Here is a 26,646-nt window from a genome sequence, read left to right on the forward strand (position 1 = left end):
TCCTAGCTCCTCTCCTCGCTCCGCTCTGCTCCTCGCTCCTCTCCTGGCTCCTCTCCTCGCTTATCTCCTTGCTCCGCTCCTCTCCTCGCTACTCTCCTCGCTCTGCTCCTCTCCTTGCTAGGCTCCTCGCTCCTCTCCTCACGCCGCTCCTCACTCCTAACTCCGCTCCTCGCTCCTCTCCTTGACCCGCTCTACTCCTCGCTCCTCTCCTCGCTCCGCTCAGCTCCTCTCCTTGCTCCGCTCCTCCCCCCGCTCCTCGCTTCTCTCCTCGCTCCGTTCCTCGGTCCGCTCCTCGGTCCGCTCTTCGCTCCTCTCCTCCCTCCGCTCCGCTCCTCGCTCCGCTCCTCGCTTCTCTCCTCGCTCCGCTCCTCGCTCCTCTCCTCGCTCCGCTCTTCTCCTCGCTCCGCTCTCCTCCTCGCTTTCCTCCTCTCCTTGGTCCGCTCTTCTCCTCGCTCCACTATCCTCCTCGCTCCTCTCCTCCCTCCGCTCCGCTCCTCGCTCCACTCCTCGCCCCGCTCCTCGCTCCCCGCAGCCCCTCTCCTCGCTCCGTTCCTCGGTCCGCTCCTTGCTCCTCTCCTCGCTTTGCTCCTCGCTCCGCTCCTCGCTCCGCGCAGCTCGGCTCCTCAGTCCTCTACTCGCTCATCTCCTCACTCTGTTCCTCGGCCCGCACAGCTCCTCTCCTCGCTCCGCTCCCCGCTCTGCGCACCTCCGCTCCTCGCTCCTCTCCTCGCACCGCTCCTCTCCTCGCTCCGCTCCTTGCTCCGCGCAGCTCCGCTAATCGCTCCTCTCCTTGCTCCGCCCCCCCACTCCGCTCAGCTCCTCTCCTCGCTCCGCTCAGCTCCGCTCCTCGCTCCGCTCCTCACTCCGCACAGCTTTGCTAATCGCTCCTCTCCTCGCTCCGCTCCTCGCCCCGCTCCTCACTCCGCTCAGCTCCTCACTCCGCTCAGCTCCTCTCCTCGCTCCGCTCCTCGCCCCGCTCCTCGCTCTGCTCCTCGCTCCGCTCCTCCCTCTGCTCCCCTCCTAGCTCCCCTCCTCACTCCGCTCCTCGCTCCTCTCCTCGCTCCACTCCACTCCTCACTCCGCTCCCCCGCTCCTCTCCTCGCTCCGCTCCTCTACTCGCTACTCTCCTCGCTCCGCTCCTCTCCTTGCTCCTCTCCTCGCTCCGCTACGCTCCGCGCTCCGCTCCTTGCTCCGCTCCGCTCCTCGCTTGCCTCCTCGCTCCTCTCCCCGCGCAGCTCCTCTCCTCGCTCCGCTCCTCGCTCCTCTCCTCGCTCCGCTCCTCGCTTCTCTCCTCGCTCTGCTCCGCTCCTCACTCCTCTCCTCGCTCCTCTCCTCGCTCCGTTCCTCGCTCCGCTCCTCGCTCCGCTCCTCGCTCCGTGCAGCTCCACTAATTGTTCCTCTCCTCGCTCCGCCCCTCACTCCGCTCAGCTCCTCTCCTCGCTCCGCTCCTCGCCCCGCTCCTCACTCCGCTCAGCTCCTCTCCTCGCTCCACTCCTCGCCTCGCTCCTCGCTCCGCTCAGCTCCTCTCCTCGCTCCGTTCCTCCGTCCGCTCCTTGCTCTTCTCCTCTCTTTGCTCCTCGCTCTGCTCCTCACTCTGCGCAGCTCCGCTCCTCACTCCTCTCCTCGCTCCGCTCCTTGCTTCGCTCCTCACTCCTCTCCTCGCACCGCTCCTCGCTCTGCTCCTCGCTCTGCTCCTTGATCGTCTCCTCGCTCCACTCCGCTCCTCGCTCCGCTCCTTGCTCCACTCCTCTCCTCGCTCCGTTCCTCCGTCCGCTCCTTGCTCCTCTCCTCGCTTTGCTCCTCGCTCTGCTCCTCACTCTGCGCAGCTCCGCTCCTCACTCCTCTCCTCGCACCGCTCCTCGCTCCGCTCCTCGCACCGCTCCTCGCTCCGCTCCTCGCTCATCTCCTTGCTCCCCTCCTCGCTCATCTCCTTGCTCCCCTCCTCGCTCTGCTTAGCTCTGCTCCTCGCTCCTCTCCTCGCACCGTTCCTCGCTCCGCTCCTCGCTCATCTCCTCGCTCCGCTCCTCGCTCCGCTCCTCGATTGTCTCCTCGCTCCACTCCGCTCCTCTCTCCACTCCTGGCTCCTCTCCTCTTTCCGCTCCTCGCTCTGCTCCTCACTCCGTGTGGGAGTCTAATAAGTTTGTCTCTCTCTATGTGAGTCAACAAAGATAAAGTGATAGCAGAGCCACTGGAAAGAAGGTGGAAAGAATCCTGTCCACCAATCCTGGATGCAAATCAGCTTGTGATTGCATCGTGATAACACGGGACTACAACAATGGACCCAAGGACCCAGCCATCACGCTTTCTGGGCAGGGTGGTTTCCGCCCATCAAGTACCTTGGGCAGGGTGATACGATGGTTTCCACCACCTGTGTAAAGGAACGTGGGAGGACTTGTCTGGATGGAGATGGGGTAGACGGAAATTCCCTCCTCGCCTCCATCCAAAAATCTTGCCCACATACACAGCAATACACAGAAAGATTTCCGGGGGAACAGATACCTGGATTATTTCCTTGCCTCTGGAATACCTGACATACCAACACCTGCCTGAGGACTAAAAAACTGTATGAAAGACTGGAGCAACTACTGGTTTGTAGAGAGAAACAGAGGAGAGAAACAGAGGAGAAAAACGGGGAGAAAAACGGAGATGAAGGAAAACACAGGAGACGGGCCAGGCCGCTGAGAAGCCGGGACAATGCTGCTCCGGAGAAAAGAAGCTGCCCGGAGGACCACAGCTCCAGCCAAATCCTCAGCACCCTTTCTCTACAGACCCAGGCTGCCCAGAGGAGCCTCAACACCGTTCCTGTATCAACCCAACATCTCCCCAGAGGACCACAGCTGTTCTCCAGCAAAAGCCTCACCATGGTTTCTCTACAAACCCAACATCTCCAGCAGCACCTTTCCTCCACAGACTTTAACTGTCTTGGGGGGGATGAGGGGTGTGGTAATATAATTCCTTTCCTCTTCTCTTCCTCTTCTATCTCTCGTCCCTCTCTCTCTCTCTCTTTTCTCCCTCTCCCTTCTTATGTCAACTTTATTTATTAAATAGTCTAGCTGTTGATACTTTGGCCTCGTTTGTGCCTTTAATTTCACAATATGGGAATATTTAAAAGAACTGTGTCTCCAGACCGAGACATCTAATGTCTCCGGACCTTGACACTCCGCTCCATTCCTCTCCTCGCTCCTCTCCTCGCTCCGCTCCTCACTCCCCTCCACTCTGCTCCTCGCTCCCCTCCTCGCTCCCCTCCTCGCTCCGCTCCTTGCTCCGCTCCTCTCCTCGCTCCGCTCCTCGCTCCGCCCCTTACTCCGCTCCTCTCCTCTCTCCGCTCCTTACTCCGCTCCTCTCCTCTCCTCGCTCCTCTCCTCGCTCAAATCCTCGCTCCTCTCCTCGCTCTGCTCCCCTCCTCACTTCGCTCCCCTCCTCGCTCCGCTCCTCTCCTCGCTCCTCTCCTCGCTCAACTCCTCGCTCCTCTCCTCGCTCCGCTCCTCGCTCCGCTCCTCGCTCCGCGCAGCTCCGCTAATCGCTCCTCCCCTTGCTCCGCCCCCCACTCCGCTCAGCTCCTCTCCTCGCTCCGCTCCTCGCTTCTCTCCTCGCTCTTCTCCTCGCTCTTCTCCTCGCTCTTCCCTTCTCTCCTCGCTCCGCTCCTCGCTCTTCTCCTCGCTCTTCGCTTCTCTCCTCGCTCCGCTCCTCGCTCAGCTCCTCGCTCCTCGCTCCTCTCCCAGCTCCTCGCTCCTCGCTCCTCTCCTCGCTCTTCTCCTCGCTCTTCTCCTCGCTCTTCGCTTCTCTCCTCGCTTCTCTCCTCGCTTCGCTCCTCGCTCCTCTCCTCTCTCCGCTCCTCGCTCCTCTCCTTGCTCTCCTGCTTGCTCCGCTCCTCGCTTTGCTCCGCTCCTCGCTCCTCTCCTCGCTCTGCTCCTCGCTCCGCTCCGCTCCTCGCTTCTCTCCTCGCTCCGCTCCTCTCCTCGCTCCGCTCCTCGCTTCTCTCCTCGCTCCGCTCCTCACTCCTCGCTCCTCTCCTCACTCTTCGCTTCTCACCTCGCTCCTCTCCTCGCTCTTCGCTTCTCTCCTCGTTCCGCTAGTCGCTCCTCTCCTCGCTTTGCTCCCGTCCTCGCTCCTCTCCTCGCTTTGCTCCCCTCCTCGCTCCGCTCCTTGCCTCGCTCCTCGCTCCGCTCCCCTCCTCGCTCCGCTCCGTGCTCTGCTCCTTGCTCCTCTCCTCGCTCTGCTCCCATCCTCGCTCCGCTCCTCGCTCCGCTCCTCTCCTCGCTTCGCTCCCCTCTTTGCTCCGCTCTGCTACTCGCTCCTCTCCCCTCCTCGCTCCCCTCCCCTCCTCGCTTTGCTCCCCTCCTCGCTCCGCTCCTCGCTCTGCTGCCCTCCTCACTTCGCTCCCCTCCTCGCTTTGCTCCTCACTCAGCTCCTCGCTCCTCTCCACTCCTCGCTCCTCTCCTTGCTCCGCTCCCCTCCTCGCTGCGCTACGCTCCTCGCTCCTCTCCTCGCTCCGCTCCCCTCCTCGCTCCACTCCGCTCCTCGCTCCTCTCCTCGCTCTGCTCCCCTCCTCGCTCCGCTCCTCGCTCCGCTCCTCTCCTCGCTTCGCTCCCCACCTCGCTTTCCTCCCCTCCTCGCTCCGCTCCTCGCTCCTCTCCTCGCTCCGCTCCTGTCCTCGCTCCGCTCCTCGCTCTGCTCCCCTCCTGACTTCGCTCCCCTCCTCTCTTTTCTCCGCACTCCGCTCCACGCTCCGCTCCCATCCTCGCTCCGCTTCTAGCTCCGCTCTGCTCCTTGCTCCTCTCCTCACTCCCCTCCGCTCCTCGCTCCGCTCCCCTCCTCGCTCCGCTCCTGTCCTCGCTCCGCTCCTCGCTCCGCTCCCCTCCTCACTTCGCTCCCCTCCTCGCTCCGCTCCTGTCCTCGCTCCGCTCCTCGCTCCGCTCCCCTCCTCACTTCGCTCCCCTCCTCGCTTTGCTCCTCGCTCCGCTCCCCTCCTCGCTCCCCTTCTACCTCCGCTCAGCTCCTCGCTCCTCTCCTCGCTCCCCTCCGCTCCTTGCTCCGCTCCCCTCCTCGCTCCGCTCCGCTCCTCGCTCCTCTCATCGCTCCGCTCCGCTCCTCGCTCCTCTCCTCACTCCGCTCCCCTCCTCGCTCCGCTCCGCTCATCGCTCCTCTCCTCGCTTTGCTCCCCTCCTCGCTCCACTCCGCTCCTCGCTCCTCATCGCTCTGCTCCGCTCCCCTCCTCGATCTGCTCCCCTCCTCGCTCCGATCTGCTCCTCGCTCCTCTCATCGCTCCGCTCCCCTCCTCGCTCCTCTCATCGCTCCGCTCCGCTCCTCGCTCCGCTCCTCTCCTCGCTCAGCTCCGCTCCTCGCTCCTCTCCTCGCTCCGCTCCCCTCCTCGCTCCACTCCGCTCCTCGCTACGTTCCTCGCATCGCTCCCCTCCTCGCTCCGCTCCGCGCTCTGCTCCACTCCTCGCTACGGGCCCCTCCTCGCTCCGTTCCTCGCTTTGCTTCCCTCCTCGCTCCGCTCCTCGCTCCGCTCCTTGCTCCGCTCCGCTCCTCGCTCCGCTCCTCGCTCCCCTCCTTGCTCCGCTCCTCTCCTTGCTCCGCTCCTCGCTCCGCTCCCCTCCTCGCTCCGCTCCGTGCTCTGCTCCTTGCTCCTCTCCTCGCTCCACTCCCCTCCTCGCTCCGCTACTCGCTCCGCTCCCCTCCTCGCTCCGCTCCGTGCTCTGCTCCTCGCTCCTCTCCTCGCTCCACTCCCCTCCTCGCTCCGCACCTCGCTCCGCTCCTCTCCTCGCTTGGCTCCCCTCTTTGCTCCGCTCTGCTCCTCGCTCCTCTCCCCTCCTCGCTCCCCTCCCCTCCTCGCTTTGCTCCTCTCCTTGCTCCGCTCCTGTCCTCGCTCCGCTCCTCGCTCTGCTCCCCTCCTCACTTCGCTCCCCTCCTCGCTTTGCTCCTCACTCCGCTCCTCGCTCCGCTCCCCTCCTCGCTCCGCTTCTAGCACCGCTCCGCTCCTCGCTACTCTTCTAGCTCCGCTCTGCTCCTCGCTCCTCTCCTCGCTCCCCTCCGCTCCTCGCTCCGCGCCCCTCCTCGCTCCGCTCCCCTTCTCTCTCCCTCCTCGCTCCGCTCCCCTCCTCGCTCCGTTCCCCTTCTCCCCTCCCTCCTCGCTCTGCTCCGCTCCTCTCATCGCTCCGCTCCCCTCCTCGCTCCGCTCCGCTCCTCGCTCCTCTCCTTGCTCCGCTCCCCTCCTCGCTGCGCTACGCTCCTCGCTCCTCTCCTCACTCCGCTCCCCTCCTCGCTCCACTCCGCTCCTCGCTCCTCTCCTCGCTCCGCTCCCCTCCTCGCTCCGCTCCTCGCTCCGCTCCTCTCCTCACTTCGCTCCCCTCTTTGCTTTGCTCTGCTCCTCGCTCCTCCCCCCCCCCTCGCTCCCCTCCCCTCCTCGCTTTGCTCCCCTCCTCGCTCCGCTCCTCGCTCCTCTCCTCGCTCTGCTCCTGTCCTCGCTCCGCTCCTCGCTCTGCTCCCCTCCTGACTTCGCTCCCCTCCTCGCTTTGCTCCGCACTCCACTCCACGCTCCGCTCCCCTCTTCGCTCCGCTTCTAGCTCCGCTCTGCTCCTTGCTCCTCTCCTCACTCCCCTCCGCTCCTCGCTCCGCTCCCCTCCTCTCTCCACTCCCCTTCTCCCCCCCTCCTCGCTCCGCTCCCCTCCTCGCTCCGCTCCTGTCCTCGCTCCGCTCCTCGCTCTGCTCCCCTCCTCGCTCCGCTCCCCTCCTCGCTCCGCTCCTGTCCTCGCTCCGCTCCTCGCTCCGCTCCCCTCCTCACTTCGCTCCCCTCCTCGCTTTGCTCCTCGCTCCGCTCCCCTCCTCGCTCCGCTTTAACCTCCGCTCAGCTCCTCGCTCCTCTCCTCGCTCCCCTCCGCTCCTCGCTCCGCTCCCCTCCTCGCTCCGCTCCGCTCCTCGCTCCTCTCATCGCTCCGCTCCCCTCCTCGCTCCGCTCCTCTCCTCGCTCCGCTCCCCTCCTCGCTCCGCTCCGCTCCTCGCTCCTCTCCTCGCTCCGCTCCCCTCCTCGCTCCGCTCCGCTCCTCGCTCCTCTCCTCGCTCCGCTCCCCTCCTCGCTCCGCTCCGCTCCTCGCTCCTCATCGCTCTGCTCCGCTCCCCTCCTCGCTCCGCTCCCCTCCTCGCTCCGATCTGCTCCTCGCTCCTCTCATCGCTCCGCTCCCCTCCTCGCTCCACTCCGCTCCTCGCTACGTTCCTCGCTTCGCTCCCCTCCTCGCTCCGCTCCGCGCTCTGCTCCACTCCTCGCTACGGTCCCCTCCTCGCTCCGTTCCTCGCTTTGCTCCCCTCCTCGCTCCGCTCCTCGCTCCGCTCCTTGCTCTGCTCCGCTCCTTGCTCCGCTCCTCGCTCCGCTCCTCGCTCCTCTCCTTGCTCCGCTCCGCTCCTCGATCTGCTCCGCTCCTCGCTCCTCTCCGCTCCTCGCTCCTCTCCTTGCTCCGCTCCCCTCCTCGCTGCGCTACGCTCCTCGCTCCTCTCCTCGCTCCGCTCCCCTCCTCGCTCCACTCCGCTCCTCGCTCCTCTCCGCGCTCCGCTCCCCTCCTCGCTCCGCTCCTCGCTCCTCTCCTCGCTCCGCTCCTGTCCTCGCTCCGCTCCTCGCTCTGCTCCCCTCCTCACTTCGCTCCCCTCCTCGCTTTGCTCCTCACTCCGCTCCTCGCTCCGCTCCCCTCCTCGCTCCGCTTCTAGCACCGCTCCGCTCCTCGCTACTCTTCTAGCTCCGCTCTGCTCCTCGCTCCTCTCCTCGCTCCCCTCCGCTCCTCGCTCCGCGCCCCTCCTCGCTCCGCTCCCCTCCTCGCTCCGCTCCCCTTCTCCCCCCCCTCCTCGCTCTGCTCCGCTCCTCTCCTCGCTCCGCTCCCCTCCTCGCTCCGCTCTGCTCCTCACTCCTCTCATCGCTCCGCTCCCCTCCTCGATCTGCTCCGCTCCTCGCTCCTCTCCTCGCTCCGCTCCCCTCCTCGCTCCACTCCGCTCCTCGCTCCTCTCCGCGCTCCGCTCCCCTCCTCGCTCCGCTCCTCGCTCCGCTCCTCTCCTCACTTCGCTCCCCTCTTTGCTTTGCTCTGCTCCTCGCTCCTCTCCCCTCCTCGCTCCCCTCCCCTCCTCGCTTTGCTCCCCTCCTCGCTCCGCTCCTCGCTCCTCTCCTCGCTCCGCTCCTGTCCTCGCTCCGCTCCTCGCTCTTCTCCCCTCCTGACATCGCTCCCCTCCTCGCTTTGCTCCCCTCCTGACATCGCTCCCCTCCTCGCTTTGCTCCGCACTCCGCTCCACGCTCCGCTCCCCTCCTCGCTCCGCTTCTAGCTCCGCTCTGCTCCTTGCTCCTCTCCTCACTCCCCTCCGCTCCTCGCTCCGCTCCCCTCCTCTCTCCACTCCCCTTCTCCCCCCCTCCTTGCTCCGCTCCCCTCCTCGCTCCGCTCCTGTCCTCGCTCCGCTCCTCGCTCTGCTCCCCTCCTCACTTCGCTCCCCTCCTCGCTCCGCTCCTGTCCTCGCTCCGCTCCTCGCTCCGCTCCCCTCCTCACTTCGCTCCCCTCCTCGCTTTGCTCCTCGCTCCGCTCCCCTCCTCGCTCCGCTTTAACCTCCGCTCAGCTCCTCGCTCCTCTCCTCGCTCCCCTCCGCTCCTCGCTCCGCTCCCCTCCTCGCTCCGCTCCGCTCCTCGCTCCTCTCCTCGCTCCGCTCCCCTCCTTGCTCCACTCCGCTCCACGCTCCTCATCGCTCTGCTCCGCTCCCCTCCTCGCTCCGCTCCCCTCCTCGCTCCGATCTGCTCCTCGCTCCTCTCATCGCTCCGCTCCCCTCCTCGCTCCTCTCATCGCTCCGCTCCGCTCCTCGCTCCGCTCCCCTCCTCGCTCAGCTCCGCTCCTCGCTCCTCTCCTCGCTCCGCTCCCCTCCTCGCTCCACTCCGCTCCTCGCTACGTTCCTCGCTTCGCTCCCCACCTCGCTCTGCTCCGCGCTCTGCTCCACTCCTTGCTATGGTCCCCTCCTCGCTCCGTTCCTCGCTTTGCTCCCCTGCTCGCTCCGCTCCTCGCTCCGCTCCTTGCTCCGCTCCGCTCCTCGCTCCGCTCCTCGCTCCTCTCCTTGCTCCGCTCCGCTCCTCGCTCCGCTCCTCGCTCCTCTCCTTGCTCCGCTCCGCTCCTCGCTCCGCTCCTTGCTCCGCTCCGCTCCTCGCTCCGCTCCTCGCTCCGCTCCTCGCTCCGCTCCCCTCCTCACTTCGCTCCCCTCCTCGCTTTGCTCCTCGCTCCGCTCCCCTCCTCGCTCCGCTTCTACCTCCGATCAGCTCCTCGCTCCTCTCCTCGCTCCCCTCCGCTCCTCGCTCCGCTCCCCTCCTCGCTCCGCTCCGCTCCTCGCTCCTCTCCTCGCTCCGCTCCCCTCCTTGCTCCACTCCGCTCCACGCTCCTCATCGCTCTGCTCCGCTCCCCTCCTCGCTCCGCTCCCCTCCTCGCTCCGATCTGCTCCTCGCTCCTCTCATCGCTCCGCTCCCCTCCTCGCTCCTCTCATCGCTCCGCTCCGCTCCTCGCTCCGCTCCCCTCCTCGCTCAGCTCCGCTCCTCGCTCCTCTCCTCGCTCCGCTCCCCTCCTCGCTCCACTCCGCTCCTCGCTACGTTCCTCGCTTCGCTCCCCACCTCGCTCTGCTCCGCGCTCTGCTCCACTCCTCGCTATGGTCCCCTCCTCGCTCCGTTCCTCGCTTTGCTCCCCTCCTCGCTCCGCTCCTCGCTCCGCTCCTTGCTCCGCTCCGCTCCTCGCTCCGCTCCTCGCTCCTCTCCTTGCTCCGCTCCGCTCCTCGCTCCGCTCCTCGCTCCTCTCCTTGCTCCGCTCCGCTCCTCGCTCCTCTCCTCGCTCCTCTCCTTGCTCCGCTCCGCTCCTCGCTCCGCTCCTCGCTTCTCTCCTCGCTCCGCTCCTCGCTCAGCTCCTCGCTCCTCGCTCCGCTCCTCACTCCGCTCCGCTCCTCGCTCAGCTCCTCGCTCCTCGCTCCTCTCCTCGCTCCGCTCCTCGCTCAGCTCCTCGCTCCTCGCTCCTCTCCTCGCTCCGCTCCTCGCTCAGCTCCTCGCTCCTCGCTCCTCTCCTCGCTCCGCTCCTCGCTCCCCTCCTCACTCCGCTCCGCGCTCCTCTCCTCACTCTTCGCTTCTCTCCTCGCTCCTCTCCTCGATCTTCGCTTCTCTCCTCGCTTCTCTCCTCGCTCCGCTTCTAGCTCCGCTCTGCTCCTCACTCCTCTCCTCGCTCCGCTCCTCGCTCCTCTCCTTCCTCCCCACCTCGCTCCCCTCCTCCGCTCCTTGGTCCGCTCCTCTCCTCTTCTCACTACATTCCTCGCTCCGCTCCTCGCTCCGCTGCCCTGTACCTCCTGCTCCACGCTCCGCTCCTCCCACCTCTCCTTGCTCAGCTCCGCTGCGCGCTCCACTCCTTGCTCCGCTCCTCGCTCCTCACTCCGCTCCTCGCACCTCTCCTCGCTCTTCGCTTCACTCCTCGCTTCGCTCCTCGCTCCTCTCCTCGCTCCGCTCCTCGCTTTGCTCCCCTCCTCGCTCCGCTCCCCTCCTCTCTCCGCTCCTCGCTCCTCTCCTTGCTCTCCGCCTCGCTCCGCTCCTCGCTTTGCTCCGCTCCTCGCTCCTCTCCTCGCTCCGCTCCTCGCTCTGCTCCTCGCTTCTCTCCTCGCTCCGCTTCTCTCCTCGCTCCACTAGTCGCTCCTCTCCTTGCTTTGCTCCCGTCCTCGCTCCTCTCCTTGCTTTGCTCCCCTCCTCGCTCCGCTCCTTGCTCCGCTCCTCGCTCCACTCCCCTCCTCGCTCCGCTCCGTGCTCTGCTCCTCGCTCCTCTCCTCGCTCCGCTCCCCTCCTCGCTCCGCTCCTCGCTCCGCTCTGCTCCTCGCACCTCGCTCCGCTCTGCTCCTCGCGCCTCGCTCCTATCCCCTCCTCGCTCCCCTCCCCTCCTCGCTTTGCTCCCCTCCTCGCTCTGCTCCTCGCACCTCTCCTCGCTCCTCGCTCAGCTCCTCGCTTCGCTCCTCGCTCCTCTCCTCGCTCCGCCCCTCGCTTTGCTCCCCTCCTCGCTCCGCTCCCCTCCTCTCTCCGCTCCTCGCTCCTCTCCTTGCTCTCCTCCTCGCTCCGCTCCTCTCCTCACTCCGCTCCTCGCTTCTCTCCTCGCTCCACTCCTCGCTCAGCTCCTCGCTCCTCGCTCCTCTCCTCGCTCTTCTCCTCGCTATTCTCCTCGCTCTTCGCTTCTCTCCTCGCTCCGCTCCTCGCTCAGCGCCTCGCTCCTCGCTCCTCTCCTCGCTCTTCTCCTCGCTCTTCTCCTCGCTCTTCGCTTCTCTCCTCGCTTCTCTCCTCGCTCCGCTTCTAGCTCCGCTCTGCTCCTCGCTCCGCTCCTCGCACCTCTCCTCGCTCTTCGCTTCTCTCCTCGCTTCGCTCCTCGCTCCTCTCATCGCTCCGCTCCTCGCTTCGCTCCCCTCCTCGCTCCGCTCCCCTCCTCTCTCCGCTCCTCGCTCCTCTCCTTGCTCTCCTCCTCGCTCAGCTCCTCGCTCCTCGCTCCTCTCCTCGCTCAGTTCCTCGCTCAGCTCCTCGCTCCTCGCTCCTCTCCTCGCTCCGCTCCTCGCTCCCCTCCTCACTCCGCTCCGCGCTCCTCTCCTCACTCTTCGCTTCTCTCCTCGCTCCTCTCCTCGATCTTCGCTTCTCTCCTCGCTTCTCTCCTCGCTCCGCTTCTAGCTCCGCTCTGCTCCTCACTCCTCTCCTCGCTCCGCTCCTCGCTCCTCTCCTTCCTCCCCACCTCGCTCCCCTCCTCCGCTCCTTGGTCCGCTCCTCTCCTCTTCTCACTACATTCCTCGCTCCGCTCCTCGCTCCGCTGCCCTGTACCTCCTGCTCCACGCTCCGCTCCTCCCACCTCTCCTTGCTCAGCTCCGCTGCGCGCTCCACTCCTTGCTCCGCTCCTCGCTCCTCACTCCGCTCCTCGCACCTCTCCTCGCTCTTCGCTTCACTCCTCGCTTCGCTCCTCGCTCCTCTCCTCGCTCCGCTCCTCGCTTTGCTCCCCTCCTCGCTCCGCTCCCCTCCTCTCTCCGCTCCTCGCTCCTCTCCTTGCTCTTCTCCTCGCTATTCTCCTCGCTCTTCGCTTCTCTCCTCGCTCCGCTCCTCGCTCAGAGCCTCGCTCCTCGCTCCTCTCCTCGCTCTTCTCCTCGCTCTTCTCCTCGCTCTTCTCCTCGCTCTTCGCTTCTCTCCTCGCTTCTCTCCTCGCTCCGCTTCTAGCTCCGCTCTGCTCCTCGCTCCGCTCCTCGCACCTCTCCTCGCTCTTCGCTTCACTCCTCGCTTCGCTCCTCGCTCCTCTCCTCGCTCCGCTCCTCGCTTTGCTCCGCTCCTCGCTCCTCTCCTCGCTCCGCTCCTCGCTCTGCTCCTCGCTTCTCTCCTCGCTCCGCTTCTCTCCTCGCTCCACTAGTCGCTCCTCTCCTTGCTTTGCTCCCCTCCTCGCTCCGCTCCTTGCTCCGCTCCTCGCTCCACTCCCCTCCTCGCTCCGCTCCGTGCTCTGCTCCTCGCTCCTCTCCTCGCTCCGCTCCCCTCCTCGCTCCGCTCCTCGCTCCGCTCTGCTCCTCGCACCTCGCTCCGCTCTGCTCCTCGCACCTCGCTCCTATCCCCTCCTCGCTCCCCTCCCCTCCTCGCTTTGCTCCCCTCCTCGCTCTGCTCCTCGCACCTCTCCTCGCTCCTCGCTCAGCTCCTCGCTTCGCTCCTCGCTCCTCTCCTCGCTCCGCCCCTCGCTTTGCTCCCCTCCTCACTCCGCTCCCCTCCTCTCTCCGCTCCTCGCTCCTCTCCTTGCTCTCCTCCTCGCTCCGCTCCTCTCCTCACTCCGCTCCTCGCTTCTCTCCTCGCTCCACTCCTCGCTCAGCTCCTCGCTCCTCGCTCCTCTCCTCGCTCTTCTCCTCGCTATTCTCCTCGCTCCTCGCTTCTCTCCTCGCTCCGCTCCTCGCTCAGCGCCTCGCTCCTCGCTCCTCTCCTCGCTCAGCGCCTCGCTCCTCGCTCCTCTCCTCGCTCTTCTCCTCGCTCTTCTCCTCGCTCTTCGCTTCTCTCCTCGCTTCTCTCCTCGCTCCGCTTCTAGCTCCGCTCTGCTCCTCGCTCCGCTCCTCGCACCTCTCCTCGCTCTTCGCTTCTCTCCTCGCTTCGCTCCTCGCTCCTCTCATCGCTCCGCTCCTCGCTTCGCTCCCCTCCTCGCTCCGCTCCCCTCCTCTCTCCGCTCCTCGCTCCTCTCCTTGCTCTCCTCCTCGCTCCGCTCCTCGCTTTGCTTCGCTCCTCGCTCCTCTCCTCGCTCCGCTCCTCGCTCCGCTCCTCGCTTCTCTCCTCGCTCCGCTCCTCTCCTCGCTCCGCTCCTCGCTTCTCTCCTTGCTCCGCTCCTCACTCCTCGCTTCTCTCCTCGCTCCGCTCCTCACTCCTCGCTCCTCTCCTCGCTCTTCGCTTCTCTCCTCGCTCCTCTCCTCGCTCTTCGCTTCTCTCATCGCTCCTCTCCTCGCTCTTCGCTTCTCTCCTCGCTCCGCTAGTCGCTCCTCTCCTCACTTTGCTCCCGTCCTCGCTCCTCTCCTTGCTTTGCTCCCCTCCTCACTACGCTCCCCTCCTCTCTCCGCTCCTCGCTCCTCTCCTTGCTCTCCTCCTCGCTCCGCTCCTCTCCTCACTCCGCTCCTCGCTCCTCTCCTCCCTCCGCTCCCCTCCTCGCTCCGCTCCTCGCTCCGCTCTGCTCCTCGCACCTCGCTCCGCTCTGCTCCTCGCACCTCGCTCCTATCCCCTCCTCGCTCCCCTCCCCTCCTCGCTTTGCTCCCCTCCTCGCTCTGCTCCTCGCACCTCTCCTCGCTCCTCGCTCAGCTCCTCGCTTCGCTCCTCGCTCCTCTCCTCGCTCCGCCCCTCGCTTTGCTCCCCTCCTCGCTCCGCTCCCCTCCTCTCTCCACTCCTCGCTCCTCTCCTTGCTCTCCTCCTCGCTCCGCTCCTCTCCTCACTCCGCTCCTCGCTTCTCTCCTCGCTCCACTCCTCGCTCAGCTCCTCGCTCCTCGCTCCTCTCCTCGCTCTTCTCCTTGCTCTTCTCCTCGCTCTTCGCTTCTCTCCTCGCTCCGCTTCTAGCTCCGCTCTGCTCCTCGCTCCGCTCCTCGCACCTCTCCTCGCTCTTCGCTTCTCTCCTCGCTTCGCTCCTCGCTCCTCTCATCGCTCCGCTCCTCGCTTCGCTCCCCTCCTCGCTCCGCTCCCCTCCTCTCTCCGCTCCTCGCTCCTCTCCTTGCTCTCCTCCTCGCTCCGCTTCTAGCTCCGCTCTGCTCCTCGCTCCTCTCCTCGCTCCCCTCCGCTCCTCGCTCCGCTCCCCTCCTCGCTCCGCTCCCCTCCTCGCTCCGCTCCCCTTCTCCCCCCCTCCTCGCTCCGCTCCCCTCCTCGCTCCGCTCCTGTCCTCGCTCCGCTCCTCGCTCTGCTCCCCTCCTCACTTCACTCCCCTCCTCGCTTTGCTCCTCACTCCGCTCCTCGCTCCACTCCCCTCCACGCTCCTCTTCTAGCTCCGCTCTGCTCCTCGCTCCTCTCCTCGCTCCCCTCCGCTCCTCGCTCCTCTCCTCGCTCCCCTCCGCTCCTCGCTCTGCTCCCCTCCTCGCTCCGCTCCCCTTCTCTCTCCCTCCTCGCTCCGCTCCACTCCTCGCTCCGCTCCCCTTCTCCCCCCCTCCTCGCTCCGCTCCCCTCCTCGCACCGCTCCTGTCCTCGCTCCGCTCCTCGCTCCGCTCCCCTCCTCACTTCGCTCCTCTCCTCGCTTTCCTCCTCACTCCGCTCCTCGCTCCGCTCCCCTCCTCGCTCCTCTTCTAGCTCCGCTCTGCTCCTCGCTCCTCTCCTCGCTCCCCTCCGCTCCTCGCTCCTCTCCTCGCTCCCCTCCGCTCCTCGCTCTGCTCCCCTCCTCGCTCTGCTCCCCTTCTCTCACCCTCCTCTCTCCGCTCCCCTCCTCGCTCCGCTCCCCTCCTCGCTCCGCTCTGCTCCTCGCTCCTCTCATCGCTCCGCTCCCCTCCTCGCTCCGCTCCGCTCCTCGCTCTGCTCCCCTCCTCGCTCTGCTCCCCTTCTCTCACCCTCCTCTCTCCGCTCCTCTCCTCGCTCCGCTCCCCTCCTCGCTCCGCTCTGCTCCTCGCTCCTCTCATCGCTCCGCTCCCCTCCTCGCTCCGCTCTGCTCCTCGCTCCTCTCATCGCTCCGCTCCCCTCCTCGCTCCGCTCCGCTCCTCGCTCCTCTCCTCGCTCCGCTCCCCTCCTCGATCTGCTCCGCTCCTCGCTCCTCTCCGCTCCTCGCTCCTCTCCTTGCTCCGCTCCCCTCCTCGCTGCGCTACGCTCCTCGCTCCTCTCCTCGCTCCGCTCCCCTCCTCGCTCCACTCCGCTCCTCGCTCCTCTCCTCGCTCCGCTCCCCTCCTCGCTCCGCTCCTCGCTCCGCTCCCCTGTTCCCCCTGCTCCACGCTCCGCTCCTCCCACCTCTCCTTGCTCAGCTCCCCTTCTCGCTCCGCTCTATGCTCCTCTCCTCGCTTTGCTCCCCTCCTCGCTCCTCTCCTTGCTTTGCTCCCGTCCTCGCTCCTCTCCTTGCTTTGCTCCCCTCCTCGCTCCGCTCCTTGCTCCGCTCCTCGCTCCGCTCCCCTCCTCGCTCCGCTCCGTGCTCTGCTCCTCGCTCCTCTCCTCGCTCAGCTCCCCTCCTCGCTCCGCTCCTCGCTCCGCTCCTCTCCTCGCTCTGCTCTGCTCCAAGCACCTCGCTCCTCTCCCCTCCTCGCTCCCCTCCCCTCCTCACTTTGCTCCCCTCCTCGCTCTGCTCCTAGCACCTCTCCCCGCTCCTCGCGCAGCTCCTCGCTCCACTCCTCGCTTTGCTCCCCTCCTCGCTCCGCTCCCCTCCTCTCTCCGCTCATCGCTCCTCTCCTTGCTCTCCTCCTCGCTCCGCTCCGCGCTTTGCTCCGCTCCTCGATTCTCTCCTCGCTCCGCTCCTCTCCTCGCTCCGCTCCTCGCTTTGCTCCCCTCCTCGCTCCGCTCCCCTCCTCTCTCCGCTCATCGCTCCTCTCCTTGCTCTCCTCCTCGCTCCGCTCCGCGCTTTGCTCCGCTCCTCGATTCTCTCCTCGCTCCGCTCCTCTCCCCGCTCCACTCCTCGCTTTGCTCCCCTCCTCGCTCCGCTCCTCTCCTCGCTCCGCTCCTCGCTTCTCTCCTCGCTCCGCTCCTCGCTCAGCTCCGCGCTCCTCGCTCCTCTCCTCGCTCTTCTCCTCGCTCTTCTCCTCGCTCTTCGCTTCTCTCCTCGCTTCTCTCCTCGCTCCGCTTCTAGCTCCGCTCTGCTCCTCGCTCCGCTCCTCGCACCTCTCCTAGCTCTTCGCTTCTCTCCTCGCTTCGCTCCTCGCTCCTCGCTTCGCTCCCCTCCTCGCTCCGCTCCCCACCTCTCTCCGCTCCTCGCTCCTCTCCTTGCTCTCCTCCTCGCTCCGCTCCTCGCTTTGCTCCCCTCCTCGCTCCTCTCCTCGCTCCACTCCTCGCTCCGCTCCTCGCTCCGCTCCTCGCTTCTCTCCTCGCTCCGCTCCTCTGCTCGCTCCACTCCTCGCTTCTCTCCTCGCTCCCCTCCGCTCCTCGCTCCTCTCCTCGCTCCCCTCCGCTCCTCGCTCTGCCCCCCCCTCGCTCCGCTCCCTTTCTCTCTCCCTCCTCGCTCCGCTCCCCTCCTCGCTCCGCTCCCCTTCTCCCCCCCCTCCTCGCTCTGCTCCGCTCCTCTCCTCGTTCCCCTCCCCTCCTCGCTTTGCTCCCCTCCTCGCTCCGCTCCTCGCTCCTCTCCTCGCTCCGCTCCTGTCATCGCTCCGCTCCTCGCTCTACTCCCCTCCTGACTTCGCTCCCCTCGTCGCTTTGCTCCGCACTCCGCTCCACGCTCCGCTCCCCTCCTCGCTTTGCTCCGCACTCCGCTCCACGCTCCGCTCCCCTCCTCTCTCCGCTTCTAGCTCCGCTCTGCTCCTTGCTCCTCTCCTCACTGCCCTCCGCTCCTCGCTCCGCTCCCCTCCTCGCTCCGCTCCCCTTCTCCCCCCCCTCCTCGCTCCGCTCCCCTCCTCGCTCCGCTCCTGTCCTCGCTCCGCCCCTCGCTCCGCTCCCCTCCTCGCTCCGCTCCCCTTCTCCCCCCCTCCTCGCTCCGCTCCCCTCCTCGCTCCGCTCCTGTCCTCGCTCCGCTCCTCGCTCCGCTCCCCTCCTCACTTCGCTCCCCTCCTCGCTTTGCTCCTCGCTCCGCTCCCCTCCTCGCTCTGCTTCTACCTCCGCTCAGCTCCTCGCTCCTCTCCTCGCTCCTCTCCTCGCTCCCCTCCTCGCTCCCCTCCGCTCCTCACTCCGCTCCCCTTCTCGCTCCGCTCCGCTCCTCGCTCCTCTCATCGCTCCGCTCCCCTCCTCGCTCCTCTCCTCGCTCCGCTCCTCTCCTCGCTCCGCTCCCCTCCTCGCTCCGCTCCGCTCCTCGCTCCTCTCCCCTCCTCGCTCCGCTCCCCTCCTCGCTCCACTCTGCTCCTCGCTCCTCATCGCTCTGCTCCGCTCCCCTCCTCGCTCCGCTCCCCTCCTCGCTCCGATCTGCTCCTCGCTCCGCTCATCGCACCGCTCCCCTCCTCGCTCCTCTCATCGCTCCGCTCCTCGCTTTGCTCCCCTCCTCGCTCATCTCCACTCCTCGCTCCTCTCCTTGCTCCGCTCCCCTCCTCGCTCCACTCCGCTCCTCGCTACGTTCCTCGCTTCGCTCCCCTCCTCGCTCCGCTCCGCGCTCTGCTCCACTCCTCGCTACGGTCCCCTCCTTGCTCCGTTCCTCGCTTTGCTTCCCTCCGCGCTCCGCTCCTCTCTCCGCTCCTTGCTCCGCTCCGCTCATCGCTCCGCTCCTCGCTCCTCTCCTTGCTCCGCTCCGCTCCTCGCTCCGCTCCTCGCTCCTCTCCTTGCTCCGCTCCGCTCCTCTCTCCTCTCCTTGCTCCGCTCCGCTCCTCGCTCCGCTCCTCCCACCTCTCCTTGCTCAGCTCCGCTCCTCGCTCCGCTCCTTGCTCCGCTCCTCGCTCCTCACTCCGCTCCTCGCACCTCTCCTCGCTCTTCGCTTCTCTCCTCGCTTCGCTCCTCGCTCCTCTCCTCGCTCCGCTCCTCGCGTTGCTCCCCTCGTCGCTCCGCTCCCCTCCTCTCTCCGCTCCTCGCTCCTCTCCTTGCTCTCCGCCTCGCTCCGCTCCTCGCTTTGCTCCGCTCCTCGCTTCTCTCCTCGCTCCGCTTCTCTCCTCGCTCCACTAGTCGCTCCTCTCCTCGCTCCGCTCCTCGCTCCCCTCCTCGCTTCTCTCCTCGCTCCGCTCCTCTCCTCGCTCCGCTCCTCGCTTCTCTCCTCGCTCCGCTTCTCCCCTCCCTCCTCTAGTTGCTCCTCTCCTCGCTTCGCTCCCCTCCTCGCTCCGCTCCTTGCTCCTCTCCTCGCTTTGCTCCCCTCCTCGCTCCTCTCCTTGCTTTGCTCCCGTCCTCGCTCCGCTCCTCGCTCTGCTCCCCTCCTCACTTCGCTCCCCTCCTCGCTCCGCTCCTGTCCTCGCTCCGCTCCTCGCTCCGCTCCCCTCCTCACTTCGCTCCCCGCCTCGCTTTGCTCCTCGCTCCGCTCCCCTCCTCGCTCTGCTTCTACCTCCGCTCAGCTCCTCGCTCCTCTCCTCGCTCCCCTCCGCTCCTCGCTCCGCTTCTACCTCCGCTCAGCTCCTCGCTCACCTCCTCGCTCCCCTCCGCTCCTCGCTCCGCTCCCCTCCTCGCTCCGCTCCGCTCCTCGCTCCTCTCATCGCTCCGCTCCCCTCCTCGCTCCTCTCCTCGCTCCGCTCCTCTCCTCGCTCCTCTCATCGCTCCGCTCCCCTCCTCGCTCCTCTCCTCGCTCCGCTCCTCTCCTCGCTCCGCTCCCCTCCTCGCTCCGCTCCGCTCCTCGCTCCTCTCCCCTCCTCGCTCCGCTCCCCTCCTCGCTCCACTCTGCCCCTCGCTCCTCATCGCTCTGCTCCGCTCCCCTCCTCGCTCCGCTCCCCTCCTCGCTCCGATCTGCTCCTCGCTCCGCTCATCGCTCCGCTCCCCTCCTCGCTCCTCTCATCGCTCCGCTCCTCGCTCCGCTCCCCTCCTCGCTCATCTCCGCTCCTCGCTCCTCTCCTCGCTCCGCTCCCCTCCTCGCTCCACTCCGCTCCTCGCTACGTTCCTCGCTTCGCTCCCCTCCTCGCTCCGCTCCGCGCTCTGCTCCACTCCTCGCTCCTCGCTCCTCCTTGCTCCGTTCCTCGCTTTGCTTCCCTCCGCGCTCCGCTCCTCTCTCCGCTCCTTGCTCCGCTCCGCTCCTCGCTCCGCTCCTCGCTCCTCTCCTTGCTCCGCTCCGCTCCTCGCTCCGCTCCTCGCTCCTCTCCTTGCTCCGCTCCGCTCCTCGCTCCGCTCCTCGCTCCTCTCCTTGCTCCGCTCTGCTCCTCGCTCCTCTCCTCGCTCCTCTCCTTGCTCCGCTCCGCTCCTCGCTCCTCTCCTCGCTCCTCTCCTTGCTCCGCTCCGCTCCTCGCTCCGCTCCTCGCTTCTCTCCTCCCTCCGCTCCTCGCTCAGCTCCTCGCTCCTCGCTCCTCTCCTCACTCCGCTCAGCTCCTCGCTCAGCTCCTCGCTCCTCGCTCCGCTCCTCGCTCCGCTCCTCGCTCAGCTCCTCGCTCCTCGCTCCTCTCCTCGCTCTGCTCCTCGCTCAGCTCCTCGCTCCTCGCTCCTCTCCTCGCTCCGCTCCTCGCTCCCCTCCTCACTCCGCTCCTCGCTCCTCTCCTCACTCTTCGCTTCTCTCCTCGCTCCTCTCCTCGCTCTTCGCTTCTCTCCTCGCTTCTCTCCTCGCTCCGCTTCTAGCTCCGCTCTGCTCCTCGCTCCTCTCCTCGCTCCGCTCCTCGCTCCTCTCCTTCCTCCCCACCTCGCTCCCCTGCTCGCTCCGCTCCCCTGTTCCCCCCGCTCCATGCTCCGCTCCTCCCACCTCTCCTTGCTCAGCTCCGCTCCTCGCTCCGCTCCTTGCTCCGCTCCTCGCTCCTCACTCCGCTCCTCGCACCTCTCCTCGCTCTTCGCTTCTCTCCTCGCTTCGCTCCTCGCTCCTCTCCTCGCTCCGCTCCTCGCTTTGCTCCCCTCGTCGCTCCGCTCCCCTCCTCTCTCCGATCCTCGCTCCTCTCCTTGCTCTACGCCTCGCTCCGCTCCTAGCTTTGCTCCGCTCCTCGCTCCGCTCCTCGCTCCCCTCCTCGCTTCTCTCCTCGCTCCGCTCCTCTCCTCGCTCCGCTCCTCGCTTCTCTCCTCGCTCCGCTTCTCTCCTCGCTCCACTAGTCGCTCCTCTCCTCACTCCGCTCCTCGCTCTCCTCCTCGCTTCTCTCCTCGCTCCGCTCCTCTCCTCGCTCTGCTCCTCGCTTCTCTCCTCGCTCCGCTTCTCTCCTCGCTCCACTAGTCGCTCCTCTCCTCGCTTTGCTCCCGTCCTCGCTCCTCTCCTCGCTTTGCTCCCCTCCTCGCTCCGCTCCTTGCTCCTCTCCTCGCTTTGCTCCTCTCCTCGCTCCTCTCCTTGCTTTGCTCCCCTCCTCGCTCCTCTCCTTGCTTTGCTCCCGTCCTCGCTCCTCTCCTTGCTTTGCTCCCCTCCTCGCTCCGCTCCTTGCTCCGCTCCTCGCTCCGCTCCCCTCCTCCCTCCGCTCCGTGCTCTGCTCCTCGCTCCTCTCCTCGCTCCGCTCCCCTCCTCGCTCCGCTCCTCGCTCCGCTCCTCTCCTCGCTCCGCTCTGCTCCTCGCACCTCGCTCCTCCCCCCTCCTCGCTCCGCTCCGTGCTCTGCTCCTCACTCCCCTCCTCGCTTCTCTCCTCGCTCCGCTCCTCTCCTCGCTCCGCTCCTCGCTTCTCTCCTCGCTCCGCTTCTCCCCTCCCTCCACTAGTCGCTCCTCTCCTCGCTTTGCTCCCGTCCTCGCTCCTCTCCTCGCTTTGCTCCCCTCCTCGCTCCGCTCCTTGCTCCTCTCCTTGCTTTGCTCCCGTCCTCGCTCCTCTCCTTGCTTTGCTCCCCTCCTCGCTCCGCTCCTTGCTCCGCTCCTCGCTCCGCTCCCCTCCTCGCTCCGCTCCGTGCTCTACTCCTCGCTCCTCTCCTCGCTCCGCTCCCCTCCTCGCTCCGCTCCTCGCTCCGCTCCTCTCCTCGCTCCGCTCTGCTCCTCGCACCTCGCTCCTCTCCCCTCCTCGCTCCGCTCCGTGCTCTGCTCCTCGCTCCGCTCCTCGCTTCTCTCCTCGCTCCGCTTCTCCCCTCCCTCCTCTAGTCGCTCCTCTCCTCGCTTTGCTCCCGTCCTCGCTCCTCTCCTCGCTTTGCTCCCCTCCTCGCTCTGCTCCTCGCTCCGCTCCTCGCTCTGCTCCCCTCCTCACTTCGCTCCCCTCCTCGCTCCGCTCCTGTCCTCGCTCCGCTCCTCGCTCCGCTCCTGTCCTCGCTCCGCTCCTCGCTCCGCTCCCCTCCTCACTTCGCTCCCCTCCTCGCTTTGCTCCTCGCTCCGCTCCCCTCCTCGCTCTGCTTCTACCTCCGCTCAGCTCCTCGCTCCTCTCCTCGCTCCCTTCCGCTCCTTGCTCCGCTTCTACCTCCGCTCAGCTCCTCGCTCACCTCCTCGCTCCCCTCCGCTCCTCGCTCCGCTCCCCTCCTCGCTCCGCTCCGCTCCTCGCTCCTCTCATCGCTCCGCTCCCCTCCTCGCTCCTCTCCTCGCTCCGCTCCTCTCCTCGCTCCGCTCCGCTCCTCGCTCCTCTCCCCTCCTCGCTCCGCTCCCCTCCTCGCTCCACTCTGCCCCTCGCTCCTCATCGCTCTGCTCCGCTCCCCTCCTCGCTCCGCTCCCCTCCTCGCTCCGATCTGCTCCTCGCTCCGCTCATCGCTCCGCTCCCCTCCTCGCTCCTCTCATCGCTCCGCTCCTCGCTCCGCTCCCCTCCTCGCTCATCTCCGCTCCTCGCTCCTCCCCTCGCTCCGCTCCCCTCCTCGCTCCACTCCGCTCCTCGCTACGTTCCTCGCTTCGCTCCCCTCCTCGCTCCGCTCCGCGCTCTGCTCCACTCCTCGCTACGGTCCCCTCCTTGCTCCGTTCCTCGCTTTGCTTCCCTCCGCGCTCCGCTCCTCTCTCCGCTCCTTGCTCCGCTCCGCTCCTCGCTCCGCTCCTCGCTCCTCTCCTTGCTCCGCTCCGCTCCTCGCTCCGCTCCTCGCTCCTCTCCTTGCTCCGCTCCGCTCCTCGCTCCGCTCCTCGCTCCTCTCCTTGCTCCGCTCCGCTCCTCGCTCCTCTCCTCGCTCCTCTCCTTGCTCCGCTCCGCTCCTCGCTCCGCTCCTCGCTCCTCGCTCCTCTCCTCGCTCCGCTCCTCGCTCAGCTCCTCGCTCCTCGCTCCTCTCCTCGCTCTGCTCCTCGCTCAGCTCCTCGCTCCTCGCTCCTCTCCTCACTCCGCTCCTCGCTCCTCTCCTCACTCTTCGCTTCTCTCCTCGCTTCTCTCCTCGCCCCGCTTCAAGCTCCGCTCTGCTCCTCGCTCCTCTCCTCGCTCCGCTCCTCGCTCCTCTCCTTCCTCCCCACCTCGCTCCCCTCCTCGCTCCGCTCCCCTGTTCCCCCCGCTCCATGCTCCGCTCCTCCCACCTCTCCTTGCTCAGCTCCGCTCCTCGCTCCGCCCCCCTCCTCGCTCCGCTCCCCTTCTCTCTCCCTCCTCGCTCCGCTCCCCTCCTCGCTCCGCTCCCCTTCTCCCCCCCTCCTCGCTCTGCTCCGCTCCTCTCCTCGCTCCGCTCCCCTCCTCGCTCCGCTCTGCTCCTCGCTCCTCTCATCGCTCCGCTCCCCTCCTCGCTCCGCTCCGCTCCTCGCTCCTCTCCGCTCCTCGCTCCTCTCCTCGCTCCTCTCCCCTCCTCGCTGCGCTACGCTCCTCGCTCCTCTCCTCGCACCGATCCCCTCCTCGCTCCACTCCGCTCCTCGCTCCTCTCCTCGCTTCGCTCCCCTCATCACTTTCCTCTGCTCCTCGCTCCTCTCCTCGCTCCGCTCCTCTCCTCGCTCCGCTCCCCTCCTCGCTCCGCTCCGCTCCTCGCTCCTCTCCCCTCCTCGCTCCGCTCCCCTCCTCGCTCCACTCTGCTCCTCGCTCCTCATCGCTCTGCTCCGCTCCCCTCCTCGCTCTGCTCCCCTCCTCGCTCCGATCTGCTCCTCGCTCCGCTCATCGCTCCGCTCCCCTCCTCGCTCCTCTCATCGCTCCGCTCCTCGCTCCGCTCCCCTCCTCGCTCATCTCCGCTCCTCGCTCCTCTCCTCGCTCCGCTCCCCTCCTCGCTCCACTCCGCTCCTCGCTATGTTCCTCGCTTCGCTCCCCTCCTCGCTCCGCTCCGCGCTCTGCTCCACTCCTCGCTACGGTCCCCTCCTTGCTCCGTTCCTCGCTTTGCTTCCCTCCGCGCTCCGCTCCTCTCTCCGCTCCTTGCTCCGCTCCGCTCCTCGCTCCGCTCCTCGCTCCTCTCCTTGCTCCGCTCCGCTCCTCGCTCCGCTCCTCGCTCCTCTCCTTGCTCCGCTCCGCTCCTCGCTCCGCTCCTCGCTCCTCTCCTTGCTCCGCTCCGCTCCTCGCTCCTCTCCTCGCTCCTCTCCTTGCTCCGCTCCGCTCCTCGCTCCGCTCCTCGCTTCTCTCCTCCCTCCGCTCCTCGCTCAGCTCCTCGCTCCTCGCTCCTCTCCTCCCTCCGCTCAGCTCCTCGCTCAGCTCCTCGCTCCTCGCTCCTCTCCTCGCTCCGCTCCTCGCTCAGCTCCTCGCTCCTCGCTCCTCTCCTCGCTCTGCTCCTCGCTCAGCTCCTCGCTCCTCGCTCCTCTCCTCGCTCCGCTCCTCGCTCCCCTCCTCACTCCGCTCCTCGCTCCTCTCCTCACTCTTCGCTTCTCTCCTCGCTCCTCTCCTCGCTCTTCGCTTCTCTCCTCGCTTCTCTCCTCGCTCCGCTTCTAGCTCCGCTCTGCTCCTCGCTCCTCTCCTCGCTCCGCTCCTCGCTCCTCTCCTTCCTCCCCACCTCGCTCCCCTGCTCGCTCCGCTCCCCTGTTCCCCCCGCTCCATGCTCCGCTCCTCCCACCTCTCCTTGCTCAGCTCCGCTCCTCGCTCCGCTCCTTGCTCCGCTCCTCGCTCCTCACTCCGCTCCTCGCACCTCTCCTCGCTCTTCGCTTCTCTCCTCGCTTCGCTCCTCGCTCCTCTCCTTGCTCCGCTCCTCGCTTTGCTCCCCTCGTCGCTCCGCTCCCCTCCTCTCTCCGCTCCTCGCTCCTCTCCTTGCTCTCCGCCTCGCTCCGCTCCTAGCTTTGCTCCGCTCCTCGCTCCGCTCCTCGCTCCCCTCCACGCTTCTCTCCTCGCTCCGCTCCTCTCCTCGCTCCGCTCCTCGCTTCTCTCCTCGCTCCGCTTCTCTCCTCGCTCCACTAGTCGCTCCTCTCCTCACTCCGCTCCTCGCTCCCCTCCTCGCTTCTCTCCTCGCTCCGCTCCTCTCCTCGCTCTGCTCCTCGCTTCTCTCCTCGCTCCGCTTCTCTCCTCGCTCCACTAGTCGCTCCTCTCCTCGCTTTGCTCCCGTCCTCGCTCCTCTCCTCGCTTTGCTCCCCTCCTCGCTCCGCTCCTTGCTCCTCTCCTCGCTTTGCTCCTCTCCTCGCTCCTCTCCTTGCTTTGCTCCCGTCCTCGCTCCTCTCCTTGCTTTGCTCCCCTCCTCGCTCCGCTCCTTGCTCCGCTCCTCGCTCCGCTCCCCTCCTCCCTCCGCTCCGTGCTCTGCTCCTCGCTCCTCTCCTCGCTCCGCTCCCCTCCTCGCTCCGCTCCTCGCTCCGCTCCTCTCCTCGCTCCGCTCTGCTCCTCGCGCCTCGCTCCTCCCCCCTCCTCGCTCCGCTCCGTGCTCTGCTCCTCGCTCCCCTCCTCGCTTCTCTCCTCGCCCCGCTCCTCTCCTCGCTCCGCTCCTCGCTTCTCTCCTCGCTCCGCTTCTCCCCTCCCTCCACTAGTCGCTCCTCTCCTCGCTTTGCTCCCGTCCTCGCTCCTCTCCTCGCTTTGCTCCCCTCCTCGCTCCGCTCCTTGCTCCTCTCCTTGCTTTGCTCCCGTCCTCGCTCCTCTCCTTGCTTTGCTCCCCTCCTCGCTCCGCTCCTTGCTCCGCTCCTCGCTCCGCTCCCCTCCTCGCTCCGCTCCGTGCTCTACTCCTCGCTCCTCTCCTCGCTCCGCTCCCCTCCTCGCTCCGCTCCTCGCTCCGCTCCTCTCCTCGCTCCGCTCTGCTCCTCGCACCTCGCTCCTCTCCCCTCCTCGCTCCGCTCCGTGCTCTGCTCCTCGCTCCGCTCCTCGCTTCTCTCCTCGCTCCGCTTCTCCCCTCCCTCCTCTAGTCGCTCCTCTCCTCGCTTTGCTCCCGTCCTCGCTCCTCTCCTCGCTTTGCTCCCCTCCTCGCTCTGCTCCTTGCTCCTCTCCTCGCTTTGCTCCCCTCCTCGCTCCTCTCCTTGCTTTGCTCCCGTCCTCGCTCCGCTCCTCGCTCTGCTCCCCTCCTCACTTCGCTCCCCTCCTCGCTCCGCTCCTGTCCTCGCTCCGCTCCTCGCTCCGCTCCCCTCCTCACTTCGCTCCCCTCCTCGCTTTGCTCCTCGCTCCGCTCCCCTCCTCGCTCTGCTTCTACCTCCGCTCAGCTCCTCGCTCCTCTCCTCGCTCCCCTCCGCTCCTCGCTCCGCTTCTACCTCCGCTCAGCTCCTCGCTCACCTCCTCGCTCCCCTCCGCTCCTCGCTCCGCTCCCCTCCTCGCTCCGCTCCGATCCTCGCTCCTCTCATCGCTCCGCTCCCCTCCTCGCTCCTCTCCTCGCTCCGCTCCTCTCCTCGCTCCGCTCCCCTCCTCGCTCCGCTCCGCTGCTCGCTCCTCTCCCCTCCTCGCTCCACTCCCCTCCTCGCTCCACTCCGCTCCTCGCTCCTCATCGCTCTGCTCCGCTCCCCTCCTCGCTCCGCTCCCCTCCTCGCTCCGATCTGCTCCTCGCTCCGCTCATCGCTCCGCTCCCCTCCTCGCTCCTCTCATCGCTCCGCTCCTCGCTCCGCTCCCGTCATCGCTCGTCTCCGCTCCTCGCTCCTCTCCTCGCTCCGCTCCCCTCCTCGCTCCACTCCGCTCCTCGCTACGTTCCTCGCTTCACTCCCCTCCTCGCTCCGCTCCGCGCTCTGCTCCACTCCTCGCTACGGTCCCCTCCTTGCTCCGTTCCTCGCTTTGCTTCCCTCCGCGCTCCGCTCCTCTCTCCGCTCCTTGCTCCGCTCCGCTCCTCGCTCCACTCCTCGCTCCTCTCCTTGCTCCGCTCCGCTCCTCGCTCCGCTCCTCGCTCCTCTCCTTCCTCCCCACCTCGCTCCCCTCCTCGCTCTGCTCCCCTGTTCCCCCCCGCTCCATGCTCCGCTCCTCCCACCTCTCCTTGCTCAGCTCCGCTCCTCGCTCCGCTCCTTGCTCCGCTCCTCACTCCTCACTCCGCTCCTCGCACCTCTCCTCGCTCTTCGCTTCTCTCCTCGCTTCGCTCCTCGCACCTCTCCTCGCTCCGCTCCTCGTTTTGCTCCCCTCGTCGCTCCGCTCCCCTCCTCTCTCCGCTCCTCGCTCCTCTCCTTGCTCTCCGCCTCGCTCCGCTCCTCGCTTTGCTCCGCTCCTCGCTCCTCTCCTCGCTCCGCTCCTCGCTCCCCTCCTCGCTTCTCTCCTCGCTCCGCTCCTCTCCTCGCTCTGCTCCTCGCTTCTCTCCTCGCTCCGCTTCTCTCCTCGCTCCACTAGTCGCTCCTCTCCTCGCTCCGCTCCTCGCTC

At 67.5% G+C, this 26,646-nt stretch overlaps 1 protein-coding gene across 1 annotated transcript; it reads right to left on the reverse strand.

Annotated features, from left to right (window-relative positions):
* Window positions 1-219: 219 nt before the first annotated feature.
* Window positions 220-25,655, reverse strand: LOC137454850 (octapeptide-repeat protein T2-like). The gene is made up of 2 exons (XM_068165204.1): window positions 25,588-25,655; window positions 220-631 (listed from the first exon to the last, which is right to left on the reverse strand). The coding sequence occupies exons 1-2, from the start codon at window positions 25,653-25,655 to the stop codon at window positions 220-222; spliced, it is 480 nt and encodes a 159-aa protein (XP_068021305.1).
* Window positions 25,656-26,646: the final 991 nt, after the last annotated feature.

Source organism: Melanerpes formicivorus, unplaced genomic scaffold (genome assembly GCF_026170545.1).
Source record: "Melanerpes formicivorus ecotype bairdi unplaced genomic scaffold, bMelFor1.0.p_v2 SCAF_86, whole genome shotgun sequence".
Lineage (NCBI taxonomy): Eukaryota > Metazoa > Chordata > Aves > Piciformes > Picidae > Melanerpes > Melanerpes formicivorus.

Bases quoted from the DNA above. Each gene is read 5' to 3' on its own strand.
- LOC137454850 (XM_068165204.1), bottom strand. From the start codon at position 25,655: ATGAGAGGAGCGAGGATCGGAGCGGAGCGAGGAGGGGAGCGGAGCGAG. The intron at 632-25,587 runs GTGAGCGAGGAG...ATGAGCGAGTAG, and splicing joins GAGCGGAGGGGAGCGAGGAG to AGGACTGAGGAGCCGAGCTG.